Source organism: Carassius carassius, chromosome 2 (assembly GCF_963082965.1).
Source record: "Carassius carassius chromosome 2, fCarCar2.1, whole genome shotgun sequence".
Classification (NCBI taxonomy): Eukaryota; Metazoa; Chordata; class Actinopteri; order Cypriniformes; family Cyprinidae; genus Carassius; species Carassius carassius.
In genome coordinates, this window is record NC_081756.1 from 25,798,008 (window position 1) to 25,822,466 (window position 24,459).

Sequence of the window (24,459 nt, forward strand, 5' to 3'; positions counted from 1 at the left end):
GTAGAAAACATGGAAATGGAAACCAAATGCGCTTTAATATGTTATGCATTTTGTTAGACCGGTGACGACGGCACAGTAGCATTATAACAGAACTGTCAAATGTATTTAGTATGATGAAACAGCACTGCTTTACACATACACACGACCGAAAGGAGCAGAAGCGGTCGACTGTCGCATAATAAAAGCTCTGCTGCTTTCGAGCCATGTTTCACCCTTGTTTAGTGGCCTCGTTTCACTTCAACAGCTTTCAGCCTCACCCTGCTTCCTTCTACTACATTAATAAATCATCAGCTCATCCATAAACATGATTTCTACCCGAGTCCTGTCGGATTGCAGCGGCTGTGGGGATGAAGACGACCACTCCCATGATTCCACACTCAGTCACGGCATCATCAAACTACGCCTTTGTTTCTTTGTTTGTTTTGAATACGCGCCCTCTAGTGGCAAAAACTTACATATTACGCCTTTAATCCAGACAGTTTTTTTCCCCTATCAAGTCTTTTAAAATGTAAAAAAAATTCTTAAATTGCTAAACATTTTAGATTACAATATTATGTTTTTGTACAAATATGAATGGCAAGTTTTTCCAGATAATAGCTGTTCATTTCATGATCTGAATCTACTTGCTGAATGCAGTCTGAGAACTGAGCAGTGCTATGTTGTCATTACAAATTTTTTTTTTTTTAATTTTTGAAAATAACCCAATTTAATCGGCAGATATTACTCTTGTGACACAGGACTAGTTTGTGATGTATGATTAGTGCTTTTCTAATCGTTGATGACTGTTGTCTGTTGTCGCCTGTAATGCGTCTGCAGCTCATTAAGGCCCAATCCCAATTCTGTTTTATACCCCTTCCCCTTCCCCTTCCCCTCTGCCTACCCCTTCCCCTTATCCCTTGAAACAGAGTCTCAAGGGGTTGGGGAGAAAATAGTCACACGCCATCCTTCGTCGTCTAGCTCTTACAATACACACATATACTGGTGTGCATTAGAGCCTTTAATTATCGTTCTGTATTAATGAGCTGCTTACTGACACACACACACACACACATATCGGAAATCACGCAGCTCACACATCCAGGAGAAAATAAACTTGTCAACGCTGCCCCACGACTTTTATTAAATACAGTATTTATTAAATACAGTTTAAATACTGAATAACTACATTATATTTTCCAGCGACGAGAGGATACAATCGCTGTTTTTAAGTAAACTTACTCTAAAAAGATAAACGCACAAACGTCCATTTCTCTCTCTCTCTCTCTTTTTGCAAATATTTCTTTGAGTAACAGGACCATCAATATGAACTCACAATTGAATGTAACATAAAACAAATGATTGCTTTTCGTTAAAATCTTTATTTATGCCAGAAAAGCTTACATTTATGTGTCTTTTTGTTCGCTGTAGCAGCCATGTTTCCAAGATAATTCATACCCCTTCGTCTGAAGTGTGGTCCTGAAAAATCTTCGTTTGAATGGGTATCTGGCCCTTCCCCTTTCCCTACCCCTCCAACCATTGAGAATCGAAGGGGAAAGGGGAAGGGCTAAGGGGTAGAATTGGGATTGGGCCTAAGTGTTTAGGTTAGTGTTGTTTGCTGTATATGTGGTGGTTTGGTAGCGCTCTGTCTTACTGTGGGTGTGTGCTGCTGCCCTGCCTAGGTGTGTGTGTTTGGAGGTGTGACTGTCATTCAGTCAGCTGTGTGAATGTTTGTTCAAATTTATTTCATTAAAAAAAAATTTGTTTTGTTTTTGGCCTGACTAATCTGCATGCCCTCTCGCTGGTTCCTGTCCTAACAGGGGGTGTCCTTTGATCAAGTCAATAATCTGCTGATTGAGCCTGCTCGAATTGAGGAGGAAGAGGTCTGTACCTATTCTCTTTCTTCCCAAACTCCCGCTCTCTTCCTCGCTGTCTCTCTCTCTTTCGATCATTCATTAACTCACTCATCATTCACCTGCAGTTCAGGGAATCACGAACCACAAATATCCTTCATTAATCCACACCGGATGGCTAGGGAAATGCTAACTAACATTTATTAATAAATCACAGCTGTAATGGATCTTAGTGTTTGGAGAAGAAAATGGTGATGGTGTAAGCTGAAGATTAAAGGAATGTTCTGGGTTGAGTACTTGAACAATGAAACAGAGTTAAAGGGTTAGTTCACAGAAAAATTAAAATTATGTCATTACTGACTATCCCTCATGTTGTAAGACCTCCGTTCATCTTAGGAACACAGTTTAAGATATTTTAGATTTAGTCCGAGAGCTCTCAGTCCCTCCATTGAAGCGGTGTGTACGGTCTACTGTCCATGGCCAGAAAGGTAAGAAAAACATCATCAAAGTAGTCCATGTGACATCAGAGGGTCAGTTAGAATATTTTGAAGCATCGAAAATACATTTTGTCCCAAAAATAGCAAAAAAACACGACTTTATTCATCATTGTCTTCTCTTCCGTGTCTGTTGTGAGAGAGTTCAAAACAAAGCAGTTTCTGATATCCGGTTCGCGAACGAATCATTCAATGTAACCGGATCTTTTTGAACCACTTCACCAAATCGAACTGAATAGTTTTAAACGGTTCGCGTCTCCAATACGCATTAATCCACAAATGACTTAAGCTGTTAACTTTTTTAATGTGGCTGACACTTCCTCTGAGTTCAAACAAACCAATATCCCGGAGTAATTCATGTACTCAAACAGTACACTGACTGAACTGCTGTGAAGAGAGCGTTGAACACTGAGCCGAGCCAGATAATGAACAAAAGATTGACTTGTTCTCGAGTCAAGAACCGTTTCTGTCAGACGCGTCCGATTTGAGAACCGAGGAGCTGATGATACTGCACATGTGTGATTCAGCGTGAAGCAAACCGATGCACAGAGCGTCTGAACCGAACTGATTCTTTTGGTGATTGATTCTGAACGGATTCTGTGCTACTGTTATGAGCGCGGGTAAACCAAAGGCTTGAATCAAGGGCAATCATCGCCAATGATGCCATTACGTTGAGCGCAAAAGAACCGGTGAACCGTTTTCTTCAACCGGTTTATTGAATCGAACTGTCCAAAAGAACTACTGGTGATCCGAGAACCAATGCAACCGGTTCTTGACTAGTGAACGAATCATTATCTGGCTCGGTGTTCATCTTCAGTTCTCCCTTCACAGCAGTTCAGTCAGTGTACTGTTTGAGTACATGAATTACTCCGGGATATTGGTTTGTTTAGGGAGTGTCAGTCACGTTAAAAAAGTTAACAGCTTAAGTCATTTATGGATTAATGCGTATTGGAGACGTGAACCGTTTAAAATGATTCAGTTCGATTTGGTGAACTGGTTCAAAAAGATCCAGTTACATTGAGTGATTTGTTCGCGAACCGGACATCACTAAACTGCTTTGTTTTGAACTTTCTCTTACACTAGACACGGAAGAGAAGACAATGCTGAATAAAGTCGTAGTTTTTGCTATTTTTGGGACAAAATGTATTTTCGATGCTTCAAAAAATTCTAACTGACCCTCTGATGTCACATGCACTACTTTGATGATGTTTTTCTTACCTTTCTGGACATGGACAGTAGACCGTACACACAGTTTCAATGGAGGGACTGAGAGCTCTTAAATCTAAAATAACTTAAACTGTGTTCCTAAGATGAACGGAGGTCTTATGGGTTTGGAACGACATGAGGGTGAGTTATTAATAACATAATTTTAATATTTGGGTGAACTATCCCTTTAAGCTCAGTCAACTGCATCTGTTGTATTCTGTCATTTATCACAGAAAGTAATTTTGTCTTGTTCTTTAGTTTGTAAAAACAAATGAACAGTTTTGCAGTAATTAATTCACAGTGCAAGTATATGTACCAAAGCTTTTTCTGTGGTTATTGAAAGCATGCCATAAACTATATATACATATTTTTTAACTCGGTAATTGCCTTTAAATTTTACAGAAATATTGTTTTTCCTTTACCATGCTTTTCTCCAAACCTAGGTTCTGTTACTGTCTGCCTCCAGTTTTTCTGTCATTTTCTTGTTTTTCTTCCCTCTTTTCCACCACCGACCCCTCCATCAGGTTCTGCCGTCAAGGAGCAAGGGGCACACATGTGCTAGTGGAAAGATTTATCTATCTTTTCCTGCATCATATTACAAGTGTCTCTGTTTTGTCTTATTGAAATGAACAAGACCCATAAAAGTAGTTTTTTTTATAGGTCCATAATGAAATTTACATTTGTTACTTGACAAAAAAGACGTATGCCATATGTTAGGGGTGTAACGGTAGGCAAAAATCACGGTTCGGTACGTACCTCGGTTTTAAAGTCACGGTTCGGTTCATTTTCAGTACAGTAAGGGAAAGAAATGCAAACATTAAACTGCAGGTTGTTTATTACTTTTTTTTAACAATTTGTTTTTTTTTAATACTTTTTAATAAAGTATATATAAAATAAAAAAAGAATAAGAAATAAAATACTGCTGCAAAGTTCTCCACTAAATAAAAATCTCTCAGTCTCAAACCAATATCATATAATAAAATATAATGAAAAATATAAATAAATAACTATGATTACAGTGCAGCATTACCAATCCCAGCTTGTAGGCCTGCTCATATTTAAAATATATATATAACTTTTCCAAAGTGTAAAGTGCAGCATCAACAGTTTCAGTTTTTAGAGCTGCTCAGATTTCGTTATTGCGTTGGACCGATCGGAATTAAGAGCACAGGTCTGTTTAAATGCCGACGGGAGCTGCGTTTGAATTACAGTCGTTTTTTCCTAGTTGTAGTGGTGTTCACACTCGCGTGATGCCTTTTGAAAACCTTAGGCCGGTGACACACTGGCATATTGCACCTGTCAAACATAGTCTATTTTGTCGTCAATACTGTTGACGGTGTCCTTTATCAGTAGGCTTTAATTTTATGCTCAACATGAAGTATAGATACTGTTGTCGTGAAGACAAGATCCTGGTCCGTCGGCGGTCTCCCTCTATGTCACCAACAGTAGCAGCAGCACGCCAGCGCCGCGTCAGGCACGATTCTGGTGTATAAAGACACAGAAAGCGCGAAGCAGCCGTCACGCAACTGACACACAGCAGAAACGCCACGCTCACGCCACACAGCCATGTGTCACCGGCCTTAGAATCAGCTGCAGGGCGGGATTTGCGCTGAACGCGGAGACTTCCGCTACTTAATATGTTCGTTTGGAAACACGAAAATGTACCTATGTTCCGCAAAACAAAATATTGCATTCGGTCATTCGGTACACACATGCACCGTACCGAAAGCCCTGTACCGAAACGATCCGGTACAAATACACGTACTGTTACACCCCTACCATATGTATGACTCTTGTTCCAGAATCACCTAAAATCAATCATCTTATATTAGCACATGAACCAGATGGAGTGAGATTTTCATTCTCCAAAAGCTAACCCGCCTAATTACTTCTTGTTTCTTTTTCACAGTGCAATATAAAAAGATATGAATACTATACATTTCCCATTGTGCAATTTATTTCCATTGATATTTTTAGCCATGCAACTAATTTCAACAATAAAATGTTGAACCCTCTCTGAGATATATTACACAATCATGCAGAAGTTATCTGCTATTTGAATACACCAATCCATGTCATACATATTTATAAACTTTTGTAAATGGATAGTACTATTATTATTTTTTTATAATTCCTGACCCAGTGCCACTGTAAGATAAGTGGCCATCAGCCATAGCGTTAGACCAAATAAGATTACTTTCCAGTTTGTTTAATATGCCTGAAGCTGAGAATGAATATTAGATACACAAATGTCTGTACATCTCTAAAGATTTCATTGACCCTCTCTTGCTCACTTAAGTTTTGTTTTTCTGCATCTACCCACTCGCTTAACCCACTTTGCATGGCTGCTGCTGTAGAATCAACCACATCTAGTCCATCCCACAAAAAAATTCACCATCCCTCCCATTCATTTTATGATCATTGGGTATGTCATGACTATTATGTGAGGTGTGCCCTAAATGAATCATTCAATACAAATGTTAAGTTATGATAAAACTGTCCTCCGTTGTATTGTTGATATTAGTTTTCTTTTTTTCCTATCTTTTGATGTCTCTATATATATAAAAAAAGGACAAATAAGATTGAATTGAATTGGCTTCAGCCTCCTTTTTAGGTCATGAATCTATTACAGTACAGTGTTCAATAACAGTGAACTAGATGTGGAGTCTCTTGCCGTTAATCTACAAAACTTGAACCGATACAAGTTTTGAGATGGGTGATGTTCAAACTTGAGCATGTGTTCTTTATACAGATCCTTTGTGTCCTGTCCCAGCAACGCTGGCCTCCTCTCCTTGATTCTTCAGACTTTTGACTATTTGATCAGATTAATAAAGTTATATGTAAAAGTGGTAAATATAGTGTTAAAGTAGTGGAATTTGGCTCGATTTTGTGCAACCAGATATCTTTCTCTGATTCATGGAGCAACTTTATTGTTAGTGTTGGCTGTTCAGAATTGTATGTACACGATTGTTTGTCATGACCAAGACACATTAGACAAAAAAAATTCAAATTCAAATAAATGCTGTTCTTTTGAGCATTTTGTTCATCAAAGAATACAAAAACATTAAAAGAAAAAAAATTTCTTGCTAACTATAATGAAATCGTCTACTTACCATTCATTGATTCCTTACAAGCACCACAGACTTACATGACCGGTTAAACATGAACATAAAACATGTGCTTGGAAACAAACTTTCTGTATAGATTATATCAGTGCACATTTTGTATAGATTATATGTTGTCTGTATGTATAAACTGTCCAGTGGAAGTAAAGGCTGGAAGACACTACACTGCTTTTGTCTAGCTTTTTGCCCTGATTTGCAGTCTAGACACGTTAGTGCTATTGCTAAAAGTCAGAACCAGTCTGCAGATTTTCAAATCTCTAAAGACTCTGATTTAAAGGTTTATTTAAGGTTTTTGTTTTTTGTATGTTTTTTTTTTAACCCTCAGTTAAGTCTGTGCTGCCCAGTTTTTCTGTGTAACCATTTACAAAGTTGTAGTCATCCTAAAACCTGCCTTAACTTTGCATCGTGTACAATTCACATCAGGAAGTCAGGACATGCAATCCGTTCTCTCCGTTTGTGTAACATTTAACAATTCACATCAGGTTTTATAATCCTGTTAATCCTGTTGTGTTGACTTTTTCACTCCAAAGATTGAAAGATGTGAGTAAACCACTTAGTCCGTCACGATCAATAAATCAATAAATACACAAGCAGTCAGGCTGATCCAACTTGCAAATATTGAAGGCTTCTTTTATCAGCAGAGGTTCAACTTGGTTTTTAAATGTATGTCTGAATATGAACAGGTTGTCCAATGATCCATAAATTTGAGCTCAATTTTTAAAGTATGTAAATGAATGCAATGTGTATATATCAAGGAAAGAAGGCTATTGGTTGGGACAATATATTTGATCTGTCTGAACATGGATGCTGTCATTCATATTATAAATATTTCCTTTCTTAACAAGCATGCACTGCATGATTTTTGTTGTTGTTGTTGTTGTTGTTTTCTGATCTCTCTGCTTCATCTGTAGTTGACCCTGACTATCCTGAGGCAGACCAGTGGGTTAGGCATCAGCATAGCAGGGGGGAAAGGATCTACGCCCTATAAGGGTGATGACGAGGTACATTTCAATGAGCATTCATGCAATACATGAGTTTTGATAAATACTTGTGCGTGTGTGTGAGTGTGTTGATTGTTTTAATGTCCTAATAATGTCCTTTTCAGGGTATTTTCATCTCTAGAGTGTCAGAAGAGGGCCCTGCAGCTCGTGCTGGGGTCAAAGTAGGAGACAAACTTCTTGAGGTGAACATCTGTTATCATTTTCTCTTTTGAGTTGCACCATGCAAAACCAGTCATTCATGCTGCCTTTAATCCTCCATTCTTGTATTGTTCTGGTCTCAGGTGAACGGAGTAGACCTGCACGGAGAGGAACATCACACAGCTGTCGAGGCCTTACGCAACTCTGGGGCAGCTGTGGTTATGACCGTTCTGAGGGAAAACATGGTTGAACCGGAGAACGCCATCACCACCACGCCACTGAGACCAGAAGATGATTATTTCCCCCGGGAGAGACGGTCCAGTGGGCTGCCTTTCCTCCTGGACCCTGCCTCTCCTGCTGTCAGTGCTGGGCCTGCGCTGCAACTAGCCACTTTTCTGGTCCGCAACGATAAAGGTTTAGGGTTCAGCATTGCTGGAGGGAAAGGGTCAACCCCTTACCGAGTAGGAGACACGGTAAACACAAGCCGCTCTCGCATAAGCACTCTTGACTTGCTTGGTAGTGAATATTTCATGGTGTGTTCATTGCTTCAGTGTCAGGTTGTGAGGTGTGATTTATGGAAGTCAGGACATGCAATCCGTTCTCTCCGTTTGTTTAACATTTAAAAGAAGCGTATGGACTGCGTAAGCTTCTGCATGACATTCCTCAGCACCTCTAGGATGGCTGACCGAGGCTGCAGTGATTAGAATTACAGGAACTGACATCTGATAGGGCTAGTAGATTATAGGATGACTGGAGATGAAGAATTTTTGGATCTCCCCTGCAGACATGCACCATACAGCCACACATTTTTGCACACTTTTACGAAGGAGACACAGTCACACATTTGCACATGCACACACTCTGTGCTGAGTAATTGTAAGTCCTGTTTTTGTCCTCCTGCTTGACATTTGTGCTTGTTTTTACTAACAAGTAGATCTCACAGAGTTGTCTGCTTGTCTGTTTGCTGCTTCGAGTCTTCGGCAAGAAATGTTCTGATCACACTTCAAGAAAACATACTGTGAAAGTGCTGACAAAGGCCGTTTGAAGACTATCTGCTTATCTGTTAAACTGTTATCAAAGTTGTCTTTGAAGAGTCAGGTGGCCTTGAAGGTTGTAAATAGTTAATTCTTTTGATACTACAAAGTCTGAATTGCATTTTTCCTCAGCTAATATAGCACTGCAGGTGTATTATTACAAGAGTATTAGCTGTTTTTTTGGATTCTTTGCAAAACTCCTCTTCGGACTCTTTACTTTTCATATAATTCTCTTGAAAAGATTGTTAATGAAGTGAGAACTGAAAAACTTCAGGGTGCGTTATATCGAGCAAAAGAGTCAGCAAATCAACAAATTCATCAAAGAATCCTAATAAAAACGTGTCGCTGTTTCTACAAAAAAACACAACAACCGTTTTAAACTTTGATAATAGATAAATTATGTTATGTGTTGTTCTTGGGGGTGCGCGATAAATATAAAAAAAGTAAAGCCGGTTTTCTAATCAGCGGTAAATTCCATCAGGTGCGTGATTTCACATAGAGCAGCTGTTACTACACAAAGCCGTTGTTAACTGAGAAGATGCACAAATAAACGCTGGTAATGAACGTGGATTTGCCCACGTTAATCTTCTCAGTTAACAACGGCTCTGTGTGAAATCACGCACCTGAGGGAATTTACCGCTGATTAGAAAACCGGCTTTACTGACGAGATGCGCATTAATTATCGGACGATATTTAATATGTTGTTCATATTAGATTTATATCTGAAGGATCATGTGACACAGAAGACTGAATGCTGAAAATTTAGCTTTGCCAACATGGCAATAAATTACATTTTAAGATGTACAGTTATATTAAACAGTAATATTTCATAATGCTTTTTACTGTATTTTTGGTCAAATAAATGCGTCTTTGTTGTGCATAGGAGAATTCCTTCAAAAGGTTTTATTGAGAAGAGATTATCATTGACTGTGTTTTTCTACTTTCTCGCAGGGAATCTTCATCTCTCGTATTGCTGAAGGAGGAGCTGCTCACAAAGACAATATCCTGCATGTGGGAGACAGGGTCATAACAGTGAGTCCATCCAGCTCTCATACAGTCTTTCTCTAGTTAATGTCGTTTATCAACTTAATTTAGGGTTAAAAGGATAGTTCACTTAAAATGGGAAATATTATTATTTTCTCACCTTCATGCCATTTAAAAAAATCTGTCAGACATTTAGAACATTTTTTCCATACAGAACATGAATAGTTACCAGGGTCTGTCAAGCTCCAAAAATGTCACAGAGTGCCATGAACGAAATCCATACAGTCTTGAACTGCATTATAAATCTTCTGAAGCCATATGATCGATTTGTGAGAGAGAGACTCATTGACACAGATTTCAAATCTCTTTCATATTCCTGTATATTCAAATGTGGCATGTCATAGCAGGTTTAACCATAACGATCCCAAAAATCATAGGGTTTTAGGTCTCATAACTAATTGTGATGCACTAGATCTGTATATGAGCTGAATATGACTTGATTTCAGTTTGTTCTTCACACAAAGCTATTGTGTTGGTTCCGAATATAGCATACAAACTGTCCCTTTTAGAGCTTAACAGTCACCATTCCCTTTCATTATCAGGAAAAAAATACCATGAATATTCTGAAAAATTTTCTCAAAATAAAGTCATGCAGGTTTGGGTGTGAGTAAATAATAACATTTACATTTGTGTGTCAGCTATACCTTTAATAAATTTTTTTCCCCTGGGTATTAGATCTGATAAAGTCATTTTACATTGTGAGAAACCTAATAATATTAAGCCATTAAAATCCAGCTAACTGCATGGGTGAGTTAGTTTAAGCCTGGGACACCACAAGCCGACGGTTGGCCGTCAGGCAATGTAGGGTGGTTTTTGAGCATCGGTCACTAAAGTTTTGGTTGTCTGTACCGTTGACTCTAGTCGGACACCTGCTGGTATGGTAGAGTTATGTTCTCTCATGCAAGCGCAGAGCGTACAACATTAGTTGGCCGTTGACTGTGATCCGTCCAGTGTGTTCTAGTGCAACTTTTTTTGCCCCAGCGCAGGCGATGTGAGGCGAATCCACAGTGGGCTTTCCTCAGCGCTAGTTCTTTGGCCTCGGTTTCGCTGTCACTACACTTTGCAGAGTGCAGCAAAATAGTCTTCTGCTGCTTTACTGGGCTGCTGCACTTAATAACCTTTCTGCTTTGCACCATTAAATGATGTCGGTGTGTAATTGTGAACTTCTCTGCTAGTAAACTTGCTTGTATTATGACTCCACATTATAACAATTATAATCCCAACTGTTTTGTATCCCTTGAGCCTTCCGTTTATGTCAAGATTTAGCTTCTTCTCCCTCTGTCCTTGCATGGGTTTTCACTAACACACTTTTTGCCTGTTGGGTGTGGTGATGGGAGGTTTTTGACTTGTTCTGTGGGCATGCTCTCATGGTAACTGCATGCGTTACCCGAGCAGAAGCCGTTCTGTCAGCCTGTGGTAAGCGCCGGTACTGAATGGTCAGTGCTGACCTCTGTTTGTCACCATGGTGGAACTTCTTACTGCTAAACAAAGTAACCAGAAATGAAGAATAGATTTCCCTCAGATGGGAACCAGGACAAGTTAGGCAACATCCCTTGGCTTTGCTAAGAGAAATGCACAAATTGTGAAAATGCACAAAAATGCAGCAGCATTAGGCCTCTGTTTCAACACATCATGTTCAACACATGAGCCAGATCATAATTAAAGGGTAGTATTTAAGGCTAATGTGATGAAACATTTAGTACTTTTATATACAAAGTTACATTGGGTTTCTGGCAGGTTTTTATGTAGTCAGGTTACAGTCTCTATTTGTCCAGGTATAGATGGCATGATGAATAATCAAATATTTGAAGGATTAAAGGTAGGTCGCCTGTCAGCTGTCTTTTGGATCAAGGGCACAATCCTGGGGACTTTTGTATTTTGATTAACATGTTAAAATGCTGAACAAAGCCAAGTTAGACACATACAGATCTGTTATTCTGCCTTAACAAAAATCAGACTGATACTATTTTAGTGAGACTAAAGTGTTTACATGGCACTCTTTTAAGGTGTTGTATTGATTAAGTACAGCTGTAATGGAACTATAATCATAATTTGTCTTGGACTAAGCTCAGTTTTTATATGACAAGCTGTAGTAGAGTTTGGGCATGGTTTTCTAGAGGCTGCTCTCTTTATACTTTCTCTAACACACTATGTGATCTTGCTACCTGAAGCATCTCCAGCACTTCCTCTTTCTCCTGTTGCGCATTCCCTTCTCTTTTCACTTCCCTAGTCAAATGTGTCTCAACATTTTGATTTGATGCATAATCTTTCACTGAGAACCCAGGTTTTTAAAACCTAAGTGGAAATTACTTTCCCTTTAAATGCATGAGAGGGCTCAGCATTGGCTGTCACATGATCCAGATCAGTTCTGTACCAGGAACATTTTTCCCATAACTGACACCTGGACTCTAGTGTTCCTTGAAAACCCAGCTAGATGAAATGCTACATACAGCAATTAAAAGCCCATAAGATGTCACAAGCTCAGCATGAGGGCATATTGGCCCTCTCTGACCCACTGGTGTTTGGCTGTCACTCCAGATCAATGGCGTAGACATGACAGAGGCCAGACATGACCAGGCAGTATTGCTGCTTACCGGCACTTCCCCCACCATCACCCTCCTGGTTGAACGGGACCAGGCCAGTGCAGGGGGCGCCTCCCCTCGAACTCGACCTCATTCGCCCCCTCCTCCAGAGCCGTCTGACTCACCTGAGCAAGAGGAAGGAGAAGAGCACCTTGGAAATCATCTCAACTGCCCCATGGAAGACGAATACCCTATTGAGGTGAGAGCTGTGAACTAATGGTATGATGTTGAACCTGCAGGTCAATAGTGTGTGTTTCTCCTATTTGAGGAAATTAAAAGTAATAAAAATCACTTTAAATGCTGCTTGCTCTAGCTTAATCTCATAACAGCATCATTTTGCTGTTTTAATGCCTCACTCAACAGAGAAAATGGTGCACGGTATGAACATTGCTTAGTGGATTTATTATGTTAGGATTGTGATTAGGCCTTTTAAAATTTGCTCTATCGCTCTGGCATTTAATTAATGTTCCCTTGATATTTTTATTCATGCCTACTTGATGTAGTTGTGTAGACCTGCCTAGAGTATTTATCTCTGCATTTATCAGACCTACTGCAAACCCAGTACTCATACATCTGAATTTCCTGTCTGAACAGGAAGTGACCCTGATCAAAGCAGGTGGTCCCTTGGGTCTTAGTATTGTAGGGGGTAGCGACCATGCCAGCCACCCTTTTGGAATTAATGAGCCAGGGGTGTTCATCTCAAAGGTAAAGTAAATTATGTAGTATGATGCATGCTTATGTCAGAAATAAATGGCATGGTTTGTGGTCAGTGAAGCTTTTGTCAGAATTGATTTCTGTCCTTTTTCTGGATAGGTCATTCCCAATGGCTTGGCCTCTCAGAGTGGACTTCGCGTGGGCAATCGTATATTGGAGGTCAACACCACTGACCTAAGGCACGCCACACATCAGGAAGCTGTTAGAGCCCTGCTATCCAACAAGCAGGAGATCCGTATGCTTGTGCGCAGAGATCCCTCGCCCCCTGGCATGCAGGTATAAACACATTCATTAGTAGAGGAGAAGTGTACGCAAAACCCTGAGGTATGGCCGGTGGTCGCCGGGTCTGTGAAGTTCTCATGGCTCAGCCAGATCTGATAAATATCAGATTTGGGCTTTACCTGAAAATCTGCCAAAATGGCCTGGAATGTGAAAGACACTCGTACTAATACTTGTACTAATTTTAGTAAAAATCTCCAAAACCTTTGGAGAAACAGCTAATGAGACCAGTACAACTTTGCATGCTCTCTAAAACATCCCTGTGTTTTTGTAGGAGATTGTCATCCACAAGCAGCCTGGAGAAAAGCTGGGCATTAGCATCAGGGGCGGAGCTAAAGGCCATGCAGGCAACCCCTTTGACCCCACAGATGAGGGCATCTTCATTTCCAAGGTAACTGAAACCATGATATAAGATAGAAACCCTGCATTACTCTGATAACATCAATGGTACTGGTCGACTTACCTACTTCACTACTTCCTCAAAACACTACTTCCTGTTTTTTTTTGTACTCACTTGATTCTGTAGGTGAGCTCCAGCGGTGCTGCTGCACGAGATGGCCGACTGCAGATGGGCATGCGTATTCTTGAGGTGGGCAACAACAGTCTGCTGGGTATGACACACACGGAAGCAGTGAGGGTCTTGCGTGCTGCCGGTGACTCCTTGATCATTCTTGTGTGTGATGGCTTTGATCTAAGAAATGCTGCAGGCATAGAGGTAAAGACCTAGCTCAGGAGGACACGAGATCTGCTCTGGTGTCCAACTGTGACTTGAATTATTATAAATATAACAAAATATGCATTGGCATTATCAGTCAGTGTTTGAAATAATTAAGATGTTTTATGTTTTTGAAAGACGCCTCTCATGGTCAGTAAGACTACATTTGTTTGATTAAAATCACAGTAAAAACAGTAATATTGTGTTTCAGTGTCACTTGATCCCTTAGAAAGCATCCTAATATCCATGTATGTACTACTCTATCAATTTTGTTGATTTGATTTCATTCAGGCATCCCCTGGTGTTATTGCGAACCCGTTTGCAGCAGGGATTGTTCGTAAGAACAGTCTGGAGAGCATCTCATCAGTCGACAGAGACCTGAGTCCTGAAGAGATTGACATCATGCAGAAGGTGAGCTCTATGCGTCACACAGAGCAGGAACAGCAGAGTGGATGGATGGAAAAATAACATCTTTCTGTCTGACCTTTCCTGCAGGAGGTAGAGATGGTGAGGGAGACGTCCCAGTGGGAACGGGAGGAGATGGAAAAAGTGGTGAGTGATTTCCTCCCCTAAACGCCTTTCTTATATCAGATTGTTATTATTATAAGAATATGCTATCAAAATTATGACCACTTCCAAATCTCCTCTATAACTACAACTAATATATGTGGATCTGTCCTTTTCTTTCTCTCTTTCTCTTATCTGCTCCTCTTTTCCCCCCAAACCCTTCTGAATGATCTGCTCATTCCGAACATCACATTTTGTTTCTGCTCATTCCATTCATCTCTTTCATTAAATATGTTATGTCTTCATGGTTCCTGGTTTTATTGTTCATCCACGATTTTGAATCACCTTAACCTCATTCCCCTCTGTGCAATGGATGCCATTGGAATCGGTGTATGTGTGTCTATATTTGTGTGGGCAAAATGTGTGTCCGTGTATGTGTGTGATTGGGTAAACTTCATTCCCCCACCCCCTCCTTACCTTCCCTCTTTTGGTAAAGGAGCGTATGCGCTTGGAGCGCGAGGACGCAACTCGTTTGCTGGAGGAGGAAACTGAGGTGAGGCCTTAAGCCCTCCCTGTCTTTCCGGTCCACAGTAGTGCTTCAGGAGCGAAACATGGGACCAGCCGTCACCTTGAACATGAACAACTGAGTCATTTCTGAACCTCTGAGCACTAGAAGATCTTTAGATCCAGTGTCCTCATGCTAAAAACTTCATGAAATATCTAAACAATGTTTAGAAGATTTTTGAACGCCTCTCAATGAACAATGATCATTCATTATACTCTTTCTAACTCTCTATCTACAGAGTTTGAGCACTGGACCACTGAAACTGGACTACAAGACACTGGCTGCTCTACCTACCACTAGCCTACAGAAAGTTAATAGAGTAAGTACCTACATGTAAAAATGTGTTTTAATAAATGGGCAAGAAAGCTTCTAGAAATAAAACATTTAAATGACTTGTTTGGATATAAAAGCCAGTTAAGAAATTCCTAACAGATGCTTCCTTGGTGCACATACCCCCTGGCTGCTGCTGCAAGTCAGTAACATGAGCCTTTGTTACTGATGCAAGGGCACTGTAGACTAGAGATGCTCCGATATGAAAAACCAGTACCACACAGCGTATGAACAGTGCTGTGTCCAGACAAAGGAACACATGAACACTTGTCTATGAAGTACATGTACAATATGTAATTAATATAATGAAAATATTCAATATTCATGCCTGCATAGCTGATGTGCGCGAACTAAGCAAAGCATGCTGAGTGGATTGAGCTCTAATGTGCACTGTACTATTAACTTGAAGATAAAATATGATAGAGCAATAAAATGAACAGTGCAAGTAACTAAAACTTGTACAATACATTTTAACGGGCATAATTAAGTGTGAAAAAACCTGAAGGGAAAGACCTATTTGCTACTTGCATGATTCATATTATTTTGGTTTTCAGTGTTTTTGAGATTTAAAGATGCATTGAAACTATAAGCATCGGTACTCTGTATCCGTGAGTACCAAAAACATGAAATATCGGTATCAAACTCATTCTGGAAAAAGTGGTATCAGTGCCCTACTGTAGGCCCATTCCTAACGCTTCACGAGACAATAAATGATTTGATGTACTGTCAGATCTGGAAATTGAGATTATGGAAAATCTTGTGTGAACAGATTGGTGGAATTACAGATACATTTCTCATAACCATCAGGAATCATTTTTTTTCTTTTCTGTGCTGATTTTACTGGAAAAATATGATGTAAGTTATGATTAACTTTCAGCTATGTTTCCTCACTTGGTTTTGAATGCTTAGCAAATTGGTCAGTTAGTATTGGTCTTCTAAAACCTTATCTGGTCAAGCTGTACGTTTGTCCTGTAGTGCTGCCTATACTAGTAGCTACCGCTGGCTGAAGTCTTCAGTAGCTCCAGGGTTGGGTCTCATTCCAGCCATACCTTTGACAACGATGACAGCTGAAAGTAGCTGAAGTTATTTTAAAATGTGTGCGGTGAGCTGATTGGCTGAATGGTTTAATGGGTGGGTGTGGTCTTTGAGGATGAAGGGACCCTTGGAAGATCATGACAGTTAAGTTATCTAGAGTCGAGCCGCTTGGAAACTGCTTCTGTCATCTTACTGTAAGTGTACCACTGCTATTGCTTACAACTCTTGGTCTCCTTTCTTCTTGACTGCTGTTGCTTGTTTTCCTGAAAGTTTTTTCTGTGTGTGAAATCTGTTGTACTTTATTTAGAATTTTAGCTAACACTTTATTTTAAGGTGTCCTTATTACACGTATTACATGTACTTACTATTATAATTACAATTAATAACGCAAAATTACATGCAAGTAACCCTAAGCCAAACCCTAATCCTAACCATATAGGAAGTACATGTAGTTAAATAATATTACTCAGTACTTAAATGTATAACTACCCCTTAACAGGGACACCTTAAAATAAAGTGTAACCGAATTTTATTACTGAAATAATAGCAAAATCTATCAGTTGTTAGATGTTGAATTTTAGTAGTAACTCCGTCTGTAATGCACACAAACATCCCTTATACAATAATGTATTGCCTTCAGTGATATAACGTTATATAATGTAACAGATGTCATTTGAGTTTAGTCTGTGTTCCTTTTTTAAGCATTTTTAGCATATGTTTCTCTTCTAGGAATGTTTAACCTCCATAGCACTAGCAGCTGTTAGCAAACTCAAATGAGGAATAGAGAGGGGGTGGACTTCTCTTAGGAAGGGAAGCACTTGCACAAATTTTCTCCTACACAGGATTTTGTGATATATGAAGTACAGTTTAGTCAGGCTATTTATAGATCCTTTTTTTTAGAGCAGTGTCTTTTATCTGCTCAAGAGCCACTGAATTAAGCTTTTATCAGTATGAGGCCATTAGTTGTATACGACAGCCACATCTTTAGCATCACGATGTGCCACCAATTGCACCTGTTTGTGAAGCCACATTTGTATTTATATTTTTTTTTCTGTGATGAGAATCCAGAGGTGCATATTTAATAGTAATAAAAGTTAAGTAAAAGAACTACTCATTCAACATTATGAACAACCATGAATGCTTGCTTTACACACAACCTAAAAGAAACAGTAATACGTTTTTTTAATTGTAAATACCTCCCTAGTCCTGAACAAAGGCAAAAGTGTCAACACTGAAATATTGTTGTTATTGTTAACTAAAACTATTAAAAATAACTTTCAGTAATTGAAATAAAGCTGAAATAATATATATATAAATATTAGATATTTTATTATCTTTATTATTTTAATATTAGAAAACTTGAATAATTAAATGTTGCTTTCACAACAAACTGAAAGAAATGTGTTTGCATTTCTAAAACTAAACCTGAAATAAAAACATAATATTGAAATAAAAAAAACTTGACAAGCACAAAATTACTAAAACTAAAATCAAAATGAAAACTCAAAATATAAAAGCTCACTTAAAATTATATAATTTTCTAATTCAGTTTCTTTAAATTTAGACATAACTGACTCAGCAGCAGATTAAGTGCGAAAGTGACTGCTGTGAGATGTCTTGGGATGATGGGATCACTGTATTTAGCTCCTCACTCACCTGAATCAGTGTGACTAGTAGATGATTATAACTTATAACTAATGGCTGTTATTCCTTTCAACTCTGCCAAACTAAACCCATCTGTTTCACTCTTTACAGCCTTTCCTTTCCTTGCTTTTTACATTTGCTGTGCTCTAATTTTTTATGTGCTGCCATGTCATGGTTTCCCCCGTTTGTGTATCATCAATTGCTCTGCTCTTTCATTTGTTTTTGTTTCCTTCTCATGTTATTTCTCCCTTTTGTCTCTGTCGATCATACTCTCTCTCTCATTCCTCAGTTTTCTCCCTCCTTTGCTACATTCTTCACAATGGAGGCTGTAGACCCCCTGGGTTTTGAGAAAGTCCATGCTTCTGTGTACCATGTAGAACCCGTTGCCCTCCCTTCGTCTCCAGTCTGCCCAGCCGCAAGTTCAGCGGCTTCAAAACAGCCCCAAACAGAAACACGGGAACACATCCCAGCTTTAGGAGTCCCACAAGAAGATAAAGAGGAAGAAGAATGTCTTGTGGACTCCCAGCCAATCTGCTTTAGTGAAAATCCCTTCCTTGTGGCTAATCGCAAGAGCAAAGTCTGCCCTCCTGAGGAGCGCATTTTATCAGGGCCACCTGTGGGTTATGGCAGGCATGGGCAGCTGCAGCCCTGGTTGGACAGCAAGGCAAGCAGCCTTGGGCAATGTGTTTTCTTACTGTGTGTGCTTTCTAGCCAAGCATGGTGTGTCATTAGTTGCTGTTAAGACTTAACATACTGTACCACTTCAATCACAAATACCATCCAAAGGTTTCTACTGATTGCTGCTTTTGATTAACAGATGTCTTTGAAAGCATCCGTGGGTTGTAAAATTGTTTCACAGAAATGTTAATGTCTATATTTTCTATATTTAGAAAATAGGTGAAGCAGAAAACATAATGTGTTTAACCTTATGTTCTTGAGGCATTAGAACATTCCCAGAGAGAATTTTTTGAATGTGAAGTCAACAGGTGCTGAACAAAAAAGGGTGAAGGGTTAAGATACAGCCTTAGATACAAACTAGCCACTTGTCATTTTCTTTAATCTGTAGCATGACATTGTGAAATGAAATTTTTTCACTTACCCCCATGTCGTTCCAAACCCGTAAAAGCTTAGTTCGTCTTCTAAACACAATTTAAGATATTTTGGATGAAAACCGGGAGGCTTGTGTCTGTCCAATAGACTGCCAAATAAATTACACTGTCAAGGTCCAGGAAAGTATGAAAGACATCATCAGAATAGTCCATCTGCCATCAGTATGCTTATGCTCTTCTGTGTTCTGTTTTCTCTTAAATCAAAGGTAAATACACATAGAAAACGTATCCTTGTGGTGCGGCTGACACAGAAGAGCGTACGCTGCCTGCGTTCAGCTCATAATCTCCAAAATGGTGCTACAGTAATGCAGAGAGATACAGAGGAGACGAATTGTTGAATAAAGTTGTTATTTTTGTTTTATTGATGTACAAAAAGTATTCTCATTGCTTCATAACGTTACGGTTGAGTTGTGTTTCGAAGATGAACTAAGCTTTGTGGGTTTGGAACGACATGGGGGTAAGTGATTAATGACAAAAATTTCATTGTGGGGTGGAGTATCCCTTGAAGCCAGTTGTTTATGGTATGGTTTATGGTATGTTTATGCTATTAATGTTATCAAATCAAGATGAACTGCTTTTATAGAACTGCACATGATCATTTATTGTTAATGCACTACTTTGTAATTTGCCAATTTTTTATTTGTTGGAAACAGCAGACCTCATCTTGCTTTGTGAAATACTTCATTGACCTCAAGCATGATGGATTTTTCTTTTATTTGTGTTTCAGTCTTCACCATCTGAGCCTCACAGGATTGACAGTCCTGTCCGAGATGCTGCATACTCTCCACACAACTCACAGGTCAGTACTATTTCAGAGCGTATTCACTCCCTTTTCATCATCAGACCTTTCTTTTCTCATTTGTTTTCATTCGACTGTCAAAAATTTCCATGGGTAAAGCTTACAGATTTATGCAGGTGTTTTGCATGGTCAAAGTCAGGCCTAGTTTACATGTTCATTATGGTAGTGTTCTGGTTGATGGCCTATATGCTATATTTCCATATTTCTCTGCAGTTCCCCAAATTTTCCTCTGCAATGCTTGGAAGGGAAGTTCGATATGTAAGTGGGCCAATTAGCCCTTGTATGGCCTGCGCTAGCTGCACTTGGCTTTGCATTAGATGTTAAGAGACGAATGTTTTATGGGCCTGTGTAACTCTGAACATGTCCTGCTTTTCATACTCTCTGACTCTTATTTAGCACTTCCACCAAACCAAAAAACCTGTAGTATTGTGAAACATTATAACAATTAAAAACAGTTTTATCTTTCAATATTTTTTCTAATGAAATTTATTTCTATGATGGCTGAATTTTCACCAGCCATTATTCCAGTCTTCAGTGTCACATGATCCTTCAGAAATCATAATTGTGAATAGTTTTTGCCTAAACTGATACTTTTTGTTCCCAGGATTCTTTGACGAATAGAAAGTTCAATTAAAATGCTTATAATACTTTTCATAAATTGAATACGTCCTTGCTGAATATTTTCTTCTTTTTTAACCAAACTAACTCCAAACTTTTAAACAATAATATAATTTAACATGAGCCCAAGTTACTTGACTTCAGAAAGCCAATCCCATGTGTAAAAATGTTCATTCTTCCTTACACTTAATTTTATATCATGTTTATAGTTGTTTTCTTTTTCTTTTTTCAGTCAAACATTCATTTCCCTTCAAATGCAAACATCAAGGATAATTCATCAGTGAGTGTTCAATATGCAGATAACTTGTAAATTATACTAGAGCAAGATCATGGAAATGATGTGAATGACACTAAAAGCCATATTATTTTAATCTTGGAAACACTGTGTAATTTGTGGTTGATTGTTAGATTTATTGTCCATTTTATTTCTCTCTCTTTCTAGACTAAACCTGGTGCCATCCAGCCTCACTCTCGGGTGCGACCCGCTGTATCTCCAGCCACTCAGGATTGCCACGGCAGTCCCAACCCTTTCCAGCATGGCCTCTCTCCCATCAGCTCTCAGACCACTGTAAGACCCCTCACCACTGTCTGATCCCTTATGAAGCCCCCTTCATCCTCAGTTACCAGTGCCTAAAGACCAACACAATGCGACTGTATTATTTTGGCCATATGCATTTCAAGGTGTGATTAGCATTGTGCCTGTTAAGCCTTACAAACAGTCGCACCATAATCCAGGTCAAAGAAATGGGTTGTTTAGGAAAACAAAGACTTATCAACTTCTCACTGCAAGTAACATTGTGCCTGTTTTCTATCAAGAGACCTCTTTTGGATTTTTTTTTCTTCCCCTAATCACATAAACCACATTGTTTGCACAGCAAGGTTTACACTCGCATTATCTAAGGATACCAGTGTAAACCAAAATATTGTCCAGAGTCATTTTCCCCATTCACCATAACCACAGCTCTCCCTCATACTATCAAACTCCAGTGTTTCCCACAGAATTAGATTCTATTAGTGGTGGTGCGGTGTTTGGGGACCGGGGGGGGGGGGTAAGTTAAATATATCATATATATATATATATCATATATATATGATATATATATATATATATATATATATATCATATATATATATATATATCATATATATATGATATATATATATATATATATATATATATATATCATAAATATATCTCATATATTTTTAGTGACAAGTACACATTTCCATTGCCAACACTTAGTGTCAGATACCTTAAAGGGATAGTTCACCCAAAAATGAAAATTCTATCATCGTTTACTCACCCTCAAGTTGTTCCAAACCTGTATGAGTTTCTTTGTTCTGCTGAACACAAAGGAAGATATTTGGAAGAATGACAGAATCAAACAGATCTTGGTCCCCATTGACTTCCATAGTAGGAAAAATATATACTATGGTAATCAATGGGGACCGAGATCTGTTTGGTTACAAACATTCTTCCAAATATCTTCCTTTGTGTTTAGCAGAACAAAGAAACTCATACAGGTTTGGAACAACTTGAGGGTGAGTAAACGATGATAGAATTTTCATTTTTGGGTGAACTATCCCTTTAAAGACATTGCTATGCCATTGCTACACTTTCTATGCTATGACTGCTCCACAGACTTCTTGTTGCAAATTTTGCTCACACACAGACACACAAACCTGGACCTGGAGATGGACACACACACACACACACACACACACAAACAAACAAACACACGCGCACACACACTCAAACTCACAAACTTACTGACACACCCAAACACAGGCTCACACACTCAAACATTCAAAAAGACACACACACACTCAAACACACAGGCTCACACACACACAGACTCTGACACACACACACAAACCTGGAGATTGAGGTGGACAAAAACCAACACACACCAACCTGAACCTGGAGATAATAATAATATAATGTCTAGTCTGGTGGCTGTGATATATATAAACCTACCAACGTCCGTTGCCATGATTTTTGGAATAACTGATCGCGAGAGGGAAAAAATGACGTTTTAGTCGCATAACATTGGTTAATGGAAACGCCGTCATTTCGCAATAGTTGTTTATCGATATTTAGAAGAAAAAAAAACACAACAGTTTTGCGCGAATCTGTAATGGAAACGCGACAGCGCTTAACATAGACTAACTTCTCAGAGTTATGTTGAGCAACAGTGTTCATTACTAACCATTCAACTCCGGATTGATTCTGGAATCTTCGCTGGGGGAATAAGCATTAAGCACCGGCAACAATCCGTAACTAGCGCATGCTCATCATGTTTTGATTCAGATCGTGTTCGAAGAGGAGGGGCTAGTCGTGCGTGCCTCCGTTGTCACTTTGTGAGAGGGAGGGAGCAAGCAGCGCGCAGCTCTACAATAAAATACAATTGTACCCATATTAAATAGTTTAAAAATCAGAATCAATCCTTGGCGGTCAGCGTTGATATTGTGGAGGGCCGCCACAAATTAATGAATGTATGGGGAAACCCTGAACTCTCTCCTCTCCCTCCATCCTTTCATTGACATGATCGTGATCGCTGGCTGCGGTCTAGCCCTGCACTTTACTCCTGTGCTCTGCCTTTGCTGCTCTGTCTCTCATTAGCTGTTCCATCCTTTTTGTCCTCTGCCTGTTTCTTTACCCTTCCACCCCCCTGTCCTCAACCCCTCGTACAGCCTCGTGCCCCATCCCCTGACACACATGAGGAATACCCCATCAATATCAAGCAGGTATATAAGGCCTTCGCAGCTGTGCCACACTCCCTGGCTGTACTGGAAGCCCCACAGGTAGGACAAATGCTCATCAAGGTTGTGAGCATGTGGTGGTTCCCCCGTCATCGAGTGCTTGGTCTTCTCGTTGGACATTTTGTTCCTTTGGGAGTTTGTTTTTCTATTTGCTGTCATTGTGCTTGAGTCACTCATATGGTGGTGTCAAATTCAGGAGTCCATCGTGCGTCATTCATATGTCATTTGATTGTTTAATATTTCTTGATTTGATGTTTCACTCCTGGTGGTGTGTAAAGTGTTTCCACCCGTCCAACTCAAGTCTTGTGTCCGTGGCTTTTTTGTTTTAACTGTCTTAACAGAATAATTTTTCCATTTCACTCTCATTTGTTAGGATCTTTACTCTCCACGGAACAATTTCAGCGCAAAGCAACCATCACCAGAGGTATGTCATCTTCATTTGTGTTATTAAGTGTTATTTTAAGGCTGGAACTAACTACACAATTTTTCTTTAGTCTGGACCAGTTAATTCTAGTTGCCAAAAGTCAGTCTGCAGATTGTGATTGATTCTGTTTAGTCGTAGGATTTTAAACATGTTTGATATTTTGAGCCAAATTAAGAACACATTGTTTTTATCTGTAATGTGTCTCCTAGCAACAAATCACATGTTCGGAATTATTTAAAAGTCTGGTAGTCTTATTTTATGTCATTTAATTTATGATGAGCACTGTCACCATTTTCAAATTTCAACGTGTATCACACATAGTGCTTTAAAATCTATGCAGAATTTTAAAGTCGTGTAATGTATTCCAAATATTTTTTTGACATGATGATGGCATCTGTATGAGCCTGACCCATAACCCTTATTGCGTTTGTACTGTCTCGCCACAACTCATATGAACAATGCAATATTGTTTGCAAGTGTGGTGTTGATATGTTTGTACGTGAT

The 24,459-nt window shown here is 39.2% G+C and overlaps 1 protein-coding gene across 14 annotated transcripts in view; it reads left to right on the top strand.

The window, feature by feature from the left end:
- The window catches only part of LOC132107407 (protein scribble homolog), an 87,883-nt gene that overhangs the window by 50,546 nt on the left and 12,878 nt on the right, over nt 1-24,459 (top strand). For 7 of the 14 annotated variants that reach the window (XM_059513621.1, XM_059513649.1, XM_059513652.1 and 4 more), the window contains exons 16-34: nt 1,797-1,859; nt 7,566-7,655; nt 7,760-7,837; nt 7,937-8,266; nt 9,779-9,859; nt 12,410-12,652; nt 13,048-13,158; nt 13,267-13,443; nt 13,721-13,837; nt 13,973-14,161; nt 14,453-14,572; nt 14,657-14,713; nt 15,165-15,221; nt 15,472-15,552; nt 20,079-20,150; nt 21,001-21,048; nt 21,211-21,336; nt 23,463-23,573; nt 23,905-23,955. In XM_059513621.1, coding sequence (XP_059369604.1) covers nt 1,797-1,859; nt 7,566-7,655; nt 7,760-7,837; nt 7,937-8,266; nt 9,779-9,859; nt 12,410-12,652; nt 13,048-13,158; nt 13,267-13,443; nt 13,721-13,837; nt 13,973-14,161; nt 14,453-14,572; nt 14,657-14,713; nt 15,165-15,221; nt 15,472-15,552; nt 20,079-20,150; nt 21,001-21,048; nt 21,211-21,336; nt 23,463-23,573; nt 23,905-23,955 — 2,202 coding nt within the window. The remainder of the gene's footprint in view (nt 1-1,796; nt 1,860-7,565; nt 7,656-7,759; nt 7,838-7,936; nt 8,267-9,778; nt 9,860-12,409; nt 12,653-13,047; nt 13,159-13,266; nt 13,444-13,720; nt 13,838-13,972; nt 14,162-14,452; nt 14,573-14,656; nt 14,714-15,164; nt 15,222-15,471; nt 15,553-20,078; nt 20,151-21,000; nt 21,049-21,210; nt 21,337-23,462; nt 23,574-23,904; nt 23,956-24,459) is intronic. The other 7 variants (XM_059513651.1, XM_059513656.1, XM_059513632.1 and 4 more) reach the window with 6 other exon arrangements.